Below are 15,772 nucleotides of genomic sequence, written 5' to 3' on the forward strand. Positions count from 1 at the left end.
CTTCAAATAAATACCTTGTTCCTCAGAGGCTCTGAGGAAGACGGCATTCCTTCGAAAAGAGGCTCTGTGGAAGAAGATATTCCTCCCAATGGGGGGGGGGGGGTTTGGAGCACGTGATTAGAGCAAGAGGCTCTAATAAGCTTCAAAAAAGGGTGTGCTTGGGGCGCAGTGCCCATCCAGTTGTGTGACAATAGCGAATGGATATTCGCTATTGCCACACTGATCCTCCTCCCAGGCCAATCAGGAAGCGGGTCTTGAGGCCTGTCACCCTATTGACTGAAAGGACAGGCGATCCTATTGGAAGCCTAGGAGGAGATGCACGGCTGAAGCCGCCAATGATGCAGAAGAGGAGGAAAGGAGCCACTGCTCGCTGTCAATAGGAGCGCTGCCCACAACCTTGATGGAGTATGTGCTGGGCTGGGGGGGGGGGGGGAAGGGGACGACTGACCGACCTAGAGCGGGAGGGGGGTGGGGTGCCACAGGCAAGAGTGTTTGTTTGTTTGCTGCTTATGAAAGGGAGGTCAAGTGGTCAACTAAAAAGTTGAATATTTATAGAAATATATATATTTTCTAAAGACTGTCAATTTGGGTTTCGGCCATATGCATCCTGAATTTTCTGTACCGAAATCTTCACTTCAGTGCATCACTACTCTTAGGAAGGGCCGGTTAACTTGCTTAGCTGGTTCCGGCTATCGTGAAAGCTCCTGCGCAATCTAATCTGCCGAGATGGTTCCTGCTAACTGGAAAGATCCTTCAAGGACTGCGCAGGCGCAAACTTGCCGACTGAAATCTCCGAACCTCGGTCGGCATCCAGGGCGACGTGGATTTCGAGGAAAGTGGCCAGTCGGCCTCACGTCCTCGCTTCGCTCGGACGGCTCGCTCCGCTCGATCGGCCTCCTGGCTCTTTTTTTAACCACTTGCTTACTGGGCACATATACCCCCCTCCTGCCCAGGTGAAATTTCAGCTTTCGGCACTGCATTGCTTTAACTAACAATTGCGCGGTCGTGCGACGTGGCTCCCAAACAAAATTGACGTCCTTTTTTCCCCACAAGTAGAGCTTTCTTTTGGTGGTATTTGATCGCCTGTGCGGTTTTTATTTTTTGCGCTATAAACAAAAAAGTGAGACAATTTTGAAAAAAATACAATATTTTTTACTTCTTGCTATAATAAATATCCCAATTTAAAAAAAAAATAACATTTTTTTTTCTCAGTTTAGGCCGATACGTATTCTTCTACATATTTTTGGTAAAAAAAAAAAAAAATCGCAATAAGCGACTGGTTTGCGCAAAAGTTATAGCGCTTACAAAATAGGGGACAGAATTATTTTTTTTTAATTATTTTTTTTACTAGAAATGGCGGCGATCTGCGATTTTTAATGGACTGCGACGTTATGGCGGACACATCGGACACATTTTTGGCGCCATTCACATTTATACTGCGATCAGTGCTATAAATATGCACTAATTACAGTATAAATGTGACTGGCATTGAAGGGGTTAACACTAGGGGGTGAGGAAGGGGTTAAATGTATCCCTGCTTAGTGTTCTAACTGTAGGTGGAGGGGGGGTGACTGGGGGGGTGACCGATCTATGTCCCTATGTACAAGGGACACAGATCCGTCTCCTCTCCAGAGACAGCACCGCTGTCTCTGTGTAAAACGGCAATGAGAGATGATCTCATATGTTTACATATGAGATCCTCTCTCATTGGCCGCACAGATCGCCTCGCGAACGGCCACTCTGATTGGCCGTTCGCGGCGATCTGTAATTGGCTGTGTCCGAGGGACACGGCCAACACAGATTTTCCCCGCAGCGCGCTCTGGAGCGCGCGCGGGGACCGCCCTAAGGGGCGGCCGTCAATTGACGGCGGTTTGGAAATTGGGATCCGCACTGTAGCCGTCAATTGACGGCAGGCGGATCCCAAGTGGTTAACATCCTCCAATTCACTAGGATGTTAAAGAATGAGCCTGGATCCCGGGCGAGGTTCGGAAATTTCCGTCGGCAAGTATGTGCCTGCGCAGTCCTTGAAGGAACTTCCCCGTAAGGGGAACCTTAAGGACAAGTCACCGGGACAAGGGGTGGGCAAAGGGGACGCTGCGTTATCATGTGAGATGGGGAGGGCACCACAAGGAGATTTGGGGGAAGGGGATTTGTGTTGGAAAGGGAATTTTGGGGGAAAGTATTGTTCTAGGAGGGGATTTTTTTGTGGGGAATGCTAAGAGTGGTGATTTACGGGATTTGTTTTGGGAGGGGGACGATTATGGAGAGCAGATATGTACTAGATGGGGACATTTTGAGGGTAGAAGATTTGTGCTAGGTGGGGTGAATTTTTATTTTGGGCTGGGGGGCATTTGAGCTGGGGAGATTTGGGGAATGGGGGAGCAAGGGAGTGTATTTTTACTGGGAGGAGGGTAAATGTATGCTTATGTTTTTGTGGGGACATAATCTTGGGGTGGTGCAGTTTGGTATGTTTACCCTTGCTCTAGATCGGGGATATGCAATTAGCGGACCTCCAGCTGTTGCAGAACTACAATTCCCATGAGGCATAGCAAGACTCTGACAGCCACAAGCATGACACCAGAGTCAGAAGCATGATGGGACTTGTAGTTTTGCAACAGCTGGAGGTCCGCTAATTGCATATCCCTGCTCTAGATCATCTTGTCCCAGCACTGCGCTTAGGGTTAAAAAATAGTTTCTGCGTGGAGTGTGGCTTTAACACAATTTTACCCGTATTGAATGAGACGCATGTGGTGCGACTCCAGCCTCACTGAGCTAAAAAAACAAAAAAAAAAGAATCTAGTTAAATTACGCAACACACACTGCTAAAATGACACCAAGCGTGTATAAAAAAAAGCAAGAGGTGCAGCCGGTCTAGACCAATAATCCCATGAAATCCAAGCAGCCAAAATGAATAAAGACTAATGATGGGAAAGCCTCAGCGAGGAATCCGCAATGTGCGGTGCCAGCATGACTAGGGGGGGACCGCCCACCTCCCCCTGCCCCCCCCGGCTTGGCCGTTACATTCCGCCCTTCCTAGAATCTGCAACCAGACACCAGCAGCGCCACTGATAGCGTCTGGAGGCGTAGCTTCCGCATGCGACACCCTCTGCGATTGGCGGAAAAGGTAATACCTCGTGACATCAGACAGAGGTAGGACGGCCTACTATAAAAGTCCCCCGGAGCCGCGCACTCGTCGCTTTACACAGTATGGCCGGCGATATTAGCTAGCGCTTGCTTTGCTGCGTTCTCTGTAACAGGGAATCAACGGGAAATAAGAGACTGTAGCGGAGAAACTCACACTCTTATCCATCATATACAGGAAACAACACTGAACGTTACCTTTCCTCACACCAAGAAATAAAAGGAAAAGCTCTACGCTAACACTACTATTTAAATTGTGAGCAAGAATAAAAACACAAGAAGAAGAGGAGAGGATTAGACGTGAATCTCTATTTTTCCGTTTCTCGTTATTATTTTTTTCTGCGTTGTCGGTGGGTTTCCGGCTGCCGTGAGGCGGTGAAGAAGAAGAAGGCGGAGGGAGGAGAGGAGATGGAGGAGAACGGCGCGCACTTCTTCGAAGGCACCGAGAAGCTGCTGGAGGTTTGGTTCAGCCAGCAGGATGAGAGCAAGGGAACCGGAGACCTTCGAGACATCCCAAGGTGAGGAGAGAGCTCCCCGCCTTCTATTACCGGGGTCACGTGTCCTCCCGGTGAGAGGAGCGCCCAGGGCGTACATCCATGCTGATCCAGGGCTGCCCATGTGCTCTCTCGGGGGTGGGGGGAGGGGGAGCCACAAGGCGCACAGACCTTCCATTTTGATTCTGCTCAGCCTCTCCTGTCAATGTTGGAGATGGGCGCAGGGAGGCCCTTTCTACTTCTATGGTGACACTAGAGGAGGGTGAGGTCACCAGGAGGGCAGAGTAGTCCTCTTTATTCGTCACATATATGAGGGGCGCCTGTGATGTCATAGAAATAAATGCTCGGAGGGAGGTTGACAGTCGCAGCCCTTTCTGGTGGGGGGAGGGGATACCATGTGTAGCACAGGGGCCCTTTTGGCTTTTTTTGGGGCCTGCTGTCATTGAGGCCCTGGACATGACTGACGTCTTTCCAGCTGTGGGTTGTCGCACTAATGAATATGATTTTACGTAGGCCGTAGTTTGAATGGAGGGGGCCTCAAATTCGGCCTTTTGGTGACCACCACCAGCCAGGCTCAGTTCTTGTGCCAGCTTGGTGGGAATCTCTGACGTGTTCATTCATTTGCTGCTCAGTAATAGAGAAAGCTACCAGACCACCCTGCTGCCATTCTGACCACCTGTCTTGTCACGTGCTAATTGGCTGTTTTTCGCATGAGGCGCTAGTGGTTTATTTTTGGGGTGATGGTTTTGGCAATTGGCTATTCTAAACCTGGGGTCCAAGCAACACAAGGGTTCCTCCAGAGGTTGATGAGGGTTCAATGTGCTCTGGTTGACCAACCTTGCATGTTGGTACCTGCGTAATTGTGGGTTTGATTACTACTCAGTGGTTCCACCAGCAGGACACCAATGACCTTTATAGTTTATAAGGTGACAGGGATTCTTTTATTTGACCACCAATGTCAGGTAGTCACTTGCAGGGGAGCTCCCTGAGATCAAAGGCTTTTCATGTGGTGATGCCTGCATAGTTCTGGGACCAATACCACTCAGTGGATCCACCAGCAGTACCCTAATGACCTTTATAGCTGTTTATAAGGTCGGGGGGGGGGGTTCTTTTGATTGACCACCAGTGTCGGGTGTATTCTCACCACCAAAGGGGCTCCTTGATATGAAGGGCTTTGCATGTGATGGTGTCTGCGTTATTCTGGGTCCAATACCACCCAGTGGATCCATCAGCAGGTCCCCAATGACCTTTATAGCTGTTTTATATAGTGGGGGTGCGGTATTCTTTGAACTTGCCACCAATGTCAGGGGCCGTCGCACTGCCAAAGGGGTTCACCAAGATCAAAAGCTTTGCATGTGATGGCACCTGCTTAATTCTGGGGCTGATACCACTCGGTGGAGCCACCAGCAGGACACCAAGAACCTTTATATAGCTGTTTATAAACTGGGGGAAGGGGTTACTCTTTTAACTTGCCACCAATATCAGGGGTAGTTTCACTGCCAAAGGTGCTCCCTGAGATCAAGGGCTTTGCATGTGATAGTGCCTGCGTATTCTTGGTCCAATACCACTTGGTGGAGCCACCAGTGATCTTTATAGCTGTTTGTTGGGGGGTGTGTATTTTGTTTTCACTGACCACCAATATAAGGGGCATTATTTTCACTGCCAAAGGGGCTTTGAGATCTGAAAATTATTTCAAGGGTTTTTCTCTGGGAAAGAAAGGTTGAGAGTTGTCTAATTCCAGACATGCGAAGCTGTAAAATTGGTGTTGGACTAGCCATACGTTATAGAATTGTCATATTCAATTTCCTTTAGCTTTTCCTTCAACTATGTAGTGCAAGGGCCTGCCTGATTGCATACAAATTGAAAGTGTTTAGATTTGACTTCATATTATATGGTTTTGGTAAATCTAAGAAGAATTGTACAAGAAAATTGTATAATGCATGGCCAGCCTTGGAAGCATTAAAAGCTCAGTGGGCATATGTGGTTTAAAAAGGAGTGGATCAGGTATAAGGCATGATGTGTCCTAATGTATGAAGAGGGTGGGGCTGTGCAGCTCCTGAGCTCACCACTGTGAGATTTCCCGGGTCAGTGCCCGTGCTTGCTTTGCACACGTTTCCAAATGGCTTCGCTTACTGCTTGCCCTTATAAGGGGAGGCAATCAATGAGATTATGAATGTATCTGCGTGAAAGGTATATACGTATGCCTAGACGCATCCAAATTCTGTTTACCTTAGTGTTCTGGAGATTGCAAAATTTATAATACACATATTAATCTATAAAGAGTTTATCTAATCTCCCTTAGATTATATGGAGACAATGTAGCATAATTTGCTGTGGTTACCAGTGTGGTTGGAGGAAACTTTGTTGTGTCGCAGTGCTCCTGGCGGCAGTTGTGAAGATATATCACCTCTGCAGGAAAGGGATATGTCATTGATCTTTTAACCATCCACCCCCATAACCTCGTACAGAAAAAAAACTGACGTCACTATTTAGACAAAACAGTGCTTTTATTTCAATCTAGAACCTAAGCAAGCAAAGATTTGCCCTGGACACAACGCACAATAGTGATGCCAGGCTGGTGATACTGTAAAGGGTATAGCATACATGGGCAGATTTCCCACTAATTGATTCCAGGCCATATACAAACAGTTTGTGCAGCGCTTTATAACATAGGGCAGACAGTACAGTTACAATTCAGTACGGGAGGAGTCAGAGGGCCCTGCTCCTTAGATCTATCTGTTCTATGTTCATCTTCCTGATTTGGCAGACAGGTTTTAGTGGCTTGTGTGCAGCTTGGTCCTTTTCTCCATTGGGAAAGGAAATGATTGTGAGATTGTTGGAAATTCAGTTTTTCCGATAACAGTTCTGACATTGAAAAGCAGTTGTACGCTGGATTTTATGGGCCAACCTTGAAACGCCTACAAAAGTCTTGGCATTGAGAAACCGTTCAGGTTTATGCATGTTACAGTGGAGATTTAGCACAATGCAAGCTGAAATTTGATATCATCAGATTTAGTTTTTTTTTTGTAGTGCAACTTGGAAATGGTTTGCATATTTATCGGCAAAACCGTGCTGGAATTGCACCAAAGTAGTACAGGAACCTTTTCCAAAATCGTTACATGCTGAGTCACATTGTGAACGTGCACCATTGAAAACAATGTGATTTTTTTTTTTTGCGCGATTCTATGACTCATGTCGCATCTGAAATTGCACTAGCGTGAACGGAGCTGTGATAGTTATTCATACTGGCTTTCTAATACCCGAATGAAACAGGAATATAACCTCCTGAAAGGTAGCATCTAACACTGCCATAAAACCATTTTTTAAAGACTTTTTGTAGTTGAGTGTATACAGAATATTGGTAACTGTAAACACAGCTAGTATTGTTTCCAAAGCCATTTGAAATCTGCTGGGTTAGAGAGCACTGTAAAAACTTAATTCTGGCTAGCATGTGCCTGCTGCAGTTACACGTGAGAGTTAGATTAGGACAGCCCCTTACCACACTGAAGTCTTTAGCATCCAATAGGATGACAGTGGTGATATGAGGAATTTGTCAGATGCCACAGCAGATCCTTTTTAACTCCTACCACTCCTAAAGGGGAAAAAGGCTTGAGTTATTTGTTTTGCTGATTTTAGTGTTTCATAATATGAAGCATTATTTGATTCATTACTGCACAGTTGATTTTGGGTGTTTTCTGTAAGCGACCTACTTTATATGAACTCTTGGGCTTATACTATAGTGAAGATATTCCATTTGAGAAGCATTTGTAGCTAATTTTCCACAAATATTAGGTTATTGCAACTTTGTGTGCAGTTAGTGTGAAAGGTATCTGATTTCTGTTCAAAATTCAGAACTGCCCTAAAATCATTCGTCCATCATATAGAACAATTTGACAATAGTACTACTTTTCACATAGTGGTTTCAATAATACATCTGTGTATTTTGTGCAAGTTGCACAGTTTGCCCTAAAAAGAAATAACCACTGTAGAAATAACGCAAATACTACAGGGGGGGGGGGGGGTACCTGTGGCCATCCAACTGTTGAACTACATGTCATATAAAGTATTGCAAGACTGATGGTTCCAATCGTGTCTCCCAGAGGCATGATGGGATTTGTAGTTTTGCAAAAGCTGGAGGGCTGCAGGTTGCCCACCCCGGACTTGGTTAGATTAATCCTAAGAACAGTGACCAAGGAGAAAAGCTTTTGTAGATATTAACCTTCATTTGGTTTAAAACGTAATATACCCCCTCGAGGAAACCGTTTTACTTCAGTAATACAATGGCACTCGATAATGTAGGTCTCCTGGCGCCAGCTTTGGTACATACTGCCAAAGTTCTCATAAGCTGAGTGATTGACCTCTGTTGCTGGACATAATAGTGCTGCCTACTGGCAGGTCACCAGATTTACAGACCTATAGCACAGTGCTAAATGTCAGACTTTTTAACTAAACAGGAGCAATTCAGCTAGCATGTCTATTTACAAAATAAAAATGGGCCAAGAATCAGAATTCAACTAAGGCCTCTTTCAACGGGTCTGCCTGCTCAGCAGGGAATCTGTCAACTGATTCCCACTGAGCAGGTGGATGACAAGTCTGTGTCCGCTCTGCTTATGCAGAGCAGCCATGGACACAGCCCACTTTCATCGTCGGGTGGAAACTGACTGCCTGTCTGTTTCAATCAGACTGTTATTCGATCTCATCTGCTGTCATTCGATTTGTCAATCTGACTGTCATCCGATCCCCCACCCGCCACTCCATGGAGAGTAATGGATGGTCTGACCGGGTCCACCTAAATTTTGAAAGGGGCCTAATTTTCTAGTCTGGGTCCTGTGTAATGCTTTAAGATTCCTAGGATGTTGATACACCCTGACAATTGGTGCATAAGGTGATCAGGTAAATGGACTGGTGGTTCAGAACACACAGGCTTAAAGTGAATTCCACTTTTGTTGAGAAAAAAACATTCCCCTCTGGGTGATCTATGTACATTACAAGGTTTTTAACAAACACTGTTCCAGTTTCCTACCTTTTTATTTTGAAGAAATTCCTGTGTGCTTCTGTATCTATGTGGGAAAGTGAATCTAATGGAAGTGGTTTCATAATTTATCAGTAAACTGTGAACCTGCACGGCTTTGAGGAAGGCTGCTGGGCCTGCATCCCTTTTTAGACGTGATTTCCTATTGGAAGTATCTCACCAAAACATTTTGTTGCAGGGGATGCCTGAAATCTGACTTGTATCTTCTTAGTGCAGACTCCTGGGAAAATCAGTGAGCCAATCACGCAAGCAGGAAATTGTTTCAGGGAGGTATTCTGTAATCATTATGTGTACAGAACTCCAGGTAGCCATATTGCATTTTCAGAAAATTACAGAGCTGCAGATTGGAAAGGCAGTTTTTAAAGCGGTGGTTCACCCTAAACAAGTTTCTACCATGAAATCGAGCATACTAGCGTGAGCTACAGTATGCCTTTATTTATTTTTTTGGCGCCGTACTCTGTTTAATCCTGTAGTTAAGTTTCAGACTCCCCGCGGGGAATGGGCGTTCCTATGCAGAGGGAACATGATTGACGGCCGGCTATGGCGCGTCACGCTTCCCGAAAACAGCCGGAGTAGGACTCGGCTCTTCACGGCGCCTGCGCACAGACTAGGAGCTGACTGCGCAGGCGCCGTGAAGAGCCAAGTCCTATTTCGGCTATTTTCGGGAAGCGTGACGCGCCATAGCCGGCCGTCAATCATGTTCCCTCTGCATAGAAACGCCCATTCCCTGCGGGGAGTCTGAAACTTAACTAAGGGATTAAACTGTGAGTACGGCGCCAAAAAAATAAATAAAGGCATACTGTAGCTCGCGCTAGTATGCTGGATGGAATGGTAGAATTTTTTTTTTTTTTTTAGGGTGAACCCCCGCTTTAATAACATTAAATTACAATGACTTGTGTAGCAATTGTATACGCTATATTTTTCTTTGCCATTTTAATATTTTTTGCCATGAAAGTGGAGTTGCCCTTTAAATGGCACAAGGAGAATCGGAAGCTTTTGCTTTAGTGGGTCTGGAGGTGTTTTTTTGTAGACAAAATCATTTGAGGTCACTAAATGTTAGTGGTGCACTGAAATTCCGGTGCCAAAACCAAAATTATTTTATTTTTATTTTTCATATTTATAAATTGTGTTCAACTTTTTATGTTGAAACGGTTTTAAGTTTTCAACATATGTAAACAATACAGAATGAAAGCATGGAGTATCACCCAGACTCCAAAGGATGCACAAGTATGTTATCACCATAAGAACAGCAGAACAAGTATTGCATAGGTACCAGGGCTGTGGAGTCGGTAGATAAATGTTCCGACTCCGACTCCTCAGTTTTATGTACTTCCGACTCCGACTCCTCTGTATTAATATGCGAATGTATTTTATACATTCCTTGAGGGAAAGAAACGCAACCTACCACAGGACTACTGGCTGGGAAGCCAACAGTCTACTGTATTGCACAGTTTAAGCAAAAGACAAACACAATGAAAACAATCAAGTAGCTGGATAGTAGCAGCAGGCATAAACATCAGGAACAGGATCTTTACCAGTTCAAAAATACAAACCACATTATTTGGTTGTTTTAGAACAAAAACAAAGCTTATCTATAATGAACCAAAAACAAAATCTGTAAAACCTAGAAATGGTTTATATTAATCTTGAAATGTAGTTATAGGCTTAGCAAATGCAAATCAATTCAATGTAGAGTTCTAAAGGAAGAGAATTGCCTCTGCCAGATCCTCTTTCATAGAGGCTCTTAAGTCAGACTTTATTATTTTTAGGGCTGAAAATAATCTTTCGACACTGACTTGGGTGGGTGGCATTGCAGTAACTATTCTGCCCACATCACTAACGATCTCTGGATAAACAAGGATGGCTTCTTCAACAGTAAGTTTTGATGAGCGATCATACTTTTCAACTTCTTTTAGTGCTTTATAAAACTCCTGTTGGAATTTTTTTATTTGGACACTTACTGGTTCTCTAACATGCGTTCCCTGTAAAAGCAGGACACAACACTATGGAAAGTATAAGTATTGCAGCTCCTAATTGTGCGTTGCGTGCCATATAGTGAAGCACATGAAAAGCATGCTTCTTCACGGTCACTTAACGTGTTCGTTTTGCGGTTACGTGAGGCACTGCATGCATTGGTCTTTATTCTTACAGTAGAGAAGTCATTAATTATAACGTTTTGTGAATTGGGACATTTAAACTTGCTTTTTTTTTTTTTTTTTTTATTCCAATCTAAATTTAGTAGGAGTCGGTGCATTGTTTGCCGACTCCGACTCCAGGTACCCAAAATTTCCCCCGACTCCGACTCCTCGACTCCGACTCCGACTCCACAGCCCTGATAGGTACGATAAAATATAGGTTTTCAAGGCATTGTAAATTGAACATAAATGTTAACCTGTAGTCCACCAATAACAAAGTTGTAGAAAACAAGCTCAACACATATGGCATGAAAATATGGTGGCACTACAGTGAAAATAACCATAACCTTATGTACATATAAGTGAAACCAGGGGGGGGTGGAGTGAGGAGGGATAATGGAGGAAGGATAAAGGCAAATAACAGGATTATAATGTAGCTATATCACATGAGGGCCCAGGAGAAAGCATCATGAACTGTATCTGCTACAAAATCCTCAAAATTGGAGGAGAACCGAAAGTGGTGTGGGATTCGCTCCTAGATCCCACACAATCATAGATTCTAGGTGTTCTGGTCCATTTCACAAGCCCAATTAGCTAAAGAAGGCATCACCATTTGGTGCCAAGATCTAGCGATAACTGAGCGAGCAGTCGTCAAAAAAAATCACAAATCTTTTTGATTTGCTTATAGGAGCCCAGCAACATAGTATAATTCTGCAAGCTTCATTTGGGAATTTGTCCCCCACAAGTGTCATAGGTATGGATAATTTTATTCCAGAAGTTGGCAAGTGCCCCATGTGTGTTATGGTGCCGGGGGCCCATAAGTATCTCCAACACGTTTCTGGTATGTTGGGATTGATTTTATGTAGACTAGTAGGGCAGCGATACCACCTAGACACAATTCGGTAATTTTGTTAAGCATACGATGGACAATTTAAAGGAAAGCACCAGTGTTTTGCCCCATTCCATATCAGGAGATGCATTAAGTTTCCACTCCAATTTTGAATGTAATGGTGGGCTAGGATCTTGCGTAACATGTTAGACCCGAGGCCCACTTGCTGAAGCATGCTCAAGGAATCGCCAATGAACCTGGTTGAAAGCTTTTTCGGCATCAACCAAGATCAAGCAGGCTGGGATTTGGCATTTTTGGGTGTAGTAATGGTAATGGTTTAAGGATGTTATCCCTGGCCTCCCTCATGGGTAAAACCCCACCTGGTCCAGATGTATCAGGTTAAATATTGGTGGCAAAAGACCATTGGCCAATAATTTAGAGCATAAGCTGATATCAATATTGTGAAATGGGGCCATAGCTTCCACATAAGGTAGGATCTTTCCAGGGCTTGGGTAGTACTGCTAAATGAGCTTCTGGGGCTTGTCTCGGGAAGGGAGAATCGGGGGAAATGGCATTGTATGTTTTTGTGAGAAGCGGTAGGAGAGAGTCCTGAAAGGATTTATAAAATCAAACAGAATAGTCCAATCCCAGGCTTTTATTGGGCTTGAGAGGATATCGCTATCACAAGTTCACCCTCTATAAATGGATGCTCCAGTTCTTGCTCTACAGTCGTAGGGAGAGTCGGAAGAGCTGTGGTGATATACTCGTCTATTTTGGATTGAAAGGTCTCTGAGCACATAGGACGGCAAGTAGGTAGGCTATATAATTTGGGATAAAATGAGCAGAATAGGTCATTTCATCAGGATGATGAACAATCTGGGCATTTAAGCTTGGGAATATAGGTAATACTATTCTTGGCATGGAGGGCTCTGGCCTGCATCCTTACCAGGCTTGTTAGCCTCAACATATTCAACGGCTTGTGTGTTTTTGTCCCTTATGGACAAGGTCTTCTATTCGAATAGGTGCAGTAATTTAAGTCTAGCATCAGATAAGGCAAGTTGTGTGGTTGGAGATTGGTTATGTTTATGGCATCGTTCAAGGTCAGTGATACAAAGTGACTGCTCTCGAATCTGGATAAGACTGTTTCATTTATGTCTAGAGCCATGTTTAATAAAGACCCCACGCAACACACTGGATCGGGACAGAGGTTTCATCGTTACCGTGGTCAGATTAAATTGAAAGTAGTTGTGCAAATTTCTGTCAAGCACATGTCGTCTTGCAACATTGAGTCATTCGATCTCCATGTCCAGGCGTGACCTGGCAAATCTAGTGAAGAAAGGGACAGATACACTGGGGCATTGTTGGACCGCAATATTACCTATCCTATGTTTATGTCAAGGCGTAATGACTTACAAGAAAAAAAAAAATCAATGCAGGAGTATGAGTTATGAGCTGCAGAGTAGCAGGAATAATGCCTGTCTGTAGGGTGGAGGATGCGCCAAACATCCAAGTTATGTTGGACCAAAAATCTCTAACCTATTCGAGTCTATGAAATGGAGCTTCTGCCTCATGAAGTATCTAGTACAGGATTGGAGACACTATTGAGGTCTCCAGCGAGATGGACCACTCCTTCCGCAAAGTCCACTAATTTATGGAGATATTAAATGGTAAGAGTTATTTGGTCCTGGTTAGGGATGTATATATTAGCCAGTGTGTATAGGTTTTGCCACTAAGAGAAATGTATATTTTCATGCCATATCTGTTGAGCTTGTTTTCTACAACTTTGTTGTTAGTGGACTATGGGTTAATAACATTTATGTTCAATTTACCATGCCTTGAAAAAAAACTAACATCTCCTGTCGGTATACGAGTAGTATTCTAAGAGTATGGATTACCAATTTGTGGAAGGCACTTGCCACCCCTCTATATTTAGATTATGTATAAGTACTATGGAGCCACGTCTGTTAGTAGTCCGCAACAGGGGAATATGGTTTGAAAAAAAGAAGGGGGATAGGGAAACTAAAATGGAAAAGGAAACGAGACGTAACAAAAACAAAGATGCTAGTAAGAGTCTAGCACCATTTTGGTACCCTAATTAGGAATGGCTATATAGACCAACAGGTGTCTACGTGTCTTGAAACATCAAAACCAGGCAGAAATTCTGAATTCTACAAGGGCAGGGAGAATAATCAAATACCAAAGTGTCAAGGCAGTGTCCCATGCGGCCATATAAGAAGCACTAATGAATTGTATATACCGAAGGAAGAGGGCCAACCTGACCCAAAATGGTTGGAACATATCAAATATCACAACAGTTCAGAGACAAAAACATCATAACCATTGTTATACCTATTGGATTCACAAGAGGAGTATCCTAGTAGGAGAGGAAAAGATCGAATGAGATGATGCACCCCCACAAAAGGAGTCAACCCATTAGATCCAACAGACCCCGCACATATAAGAGGGAAAGGATAACCCTCTATACATAAAACTAATGGGGTGGGGGGGCAGATTGGATGCCACCCCCCAGGGTCACCTTGGAATCTGCACCAATTCAGATACTTCCGATCTGCCCTAGAATAAAGTGTCATATTGTAAACCCTACAGTTATACGGAGAAACATAGGCATATAACATTTTAATCCCATGCATAAGACTTTCTGGTACAATATTTTTATTAAAAGAAGTTAAAAAATAGAAGGCAATAATAAAAAGATTGGCACAATCTAGTGCCGCCTAAGATATACATATACATATACAAGTTTACCGCAATAGAAACTATCAAACTGTAACGACCCTCTAGTCACAGCCAGGGGTCGCCACAAGGTGTTTGAGCAAGATTTCTCAAGGATTCGGGGGTGGACAGTACGTAAAATCTGGATAGACATCGGAAGTCAAATTTGCTAACCAATTATGAAAAAAGGAAAATTGGGGGGGGGGGGGGTTAGAAAACAGTGGAAGAAGTTGGAAATGAGAGATTAGAGTAAAGGAGAGAAAGGAAGCACAGGGTAGAAAAGGAGAATTCCCCAGGGCAGAAGAGATGAAGTTGGGAGGCCTAGGCTGTTCGAATGCAAAGTCGGAAGAGCGTAGGGCCACCATGGGCCCCATACCTTAATACATTTAGCATGAGAGTCTTGGAGGATACTAGTCATCTTCTCATTGATCGTGAGTTGTTGGAATGCGCTTCACTTCCATGAATAAGACCGCCGGCTTTCTCCATGCCCTAGCAATTGTTTTGGCTGCAATGAATAAATAGGTGGCCGATTTCTGTTGACAAGCAAAAAGGCCTGGGATTGGACAGTGGAGCAATGCCAATTTGGCATCCTTGCGAGTGGGCACATGTAAAGGCAAACAGAAGGCCAAATACTAGAGCTGCATGATTAATTGTCAAATGTCGTGTATTTTCCCCTGTTGCGATCTTGACAAAGTATTTCCCGATCTTTCTATGCAGAGAATTCTCTTTGCTCTGCTGAAGCCACACCCATCAAAAGAAAGGGCTCTTTCACATGGGATGGATCCGCGATGATCCGCCCCGTGAACCTCCGCTTGCTCAACGGGGATCGCTCCGCTGAGCCAGCGGATGACAGCCCCTGAACACATTTGATGTTATCCTATGTGTCCATGCACACAATCACGTTTTTTGGCGTTTTAAAACAGTTGGGTTTATGTCCGTTTTTTCAGATGCAAAATTTTGGGTTCAGAAGCGTTTTATTTTTGCGTTTTTTTAAACTTTGGGAGGGTCTACAATGTCTTTGAGATAAGCGCTGACAGCCGCAAACGTGGTAAAACGCCGCTAATCGCGGCAAAAACGCCACGCAATTCGCGGCAAAAACGGGCGTTTTAAACGCCGGTTTTTGCCTTTGAAAACGTGAGTTTAGAGGTGTTTGTAATTGCTTCTCGTGTGCATGGGGCCTTAGAGGGAGGAGTGGAAGGGAGAGAAGACCACCAGAATATCGAACCGAGTCCCAAAGTTTCAGGCCAAGGGCTATCGGAGGACTAGCTGAGGGATGCAGCTTAGGTGGGAGTCATAGCAGGGTGGAGAATGGGATGGCACACAGTTTGGGATCTCCAAAAGGACCCCGAGTGGAATGGCAGAGGTTGACTGGAGCATAGCAAGTAGGGGGAGATTTGCGCCACTTGGT

General features: G+C 44.3%; 1 protein-coding gene across 1 annotated transcript in view; it reads left to right on the plus strand.

The window, feature by feature from the left end:
* The first annotated feature begins 3,177 nt into the window (after positions 1-3,177).
* The window catches only part of AMD1 (adenosylmethionine decarboxylase 1), a 62,221-nt gene continuing 49,626 nt past the window's right edge, over positions 3,178-15,772 (plus strand). Inside the window, exon 1 of the mRNA XM_040350244.1 lies at positions 3,178-3,659. Within this exon, the coding sequence (XP_040206178.1) occupies positions 3,550-3,659 (110 nt within the window). The 5' untranslated portion in view covers positions 3,178-3,549. The remainder of the gene's footprint in view (positions 3,660-15,772) is intronic.

The sequence above is a fragment of the Rana temporaria genome, chromosome 4 (assembly GCF_905171775.1).
Source record: "Rana temporaria chromosome 4, aRanTem1.1, whole genome shotgun sequence".
Taxonomy (NCBI): Eukaryota; Metazoa; Chordata; class Amphibia; order Anura; family Ranidae; genus Rana; species Rana temporaria.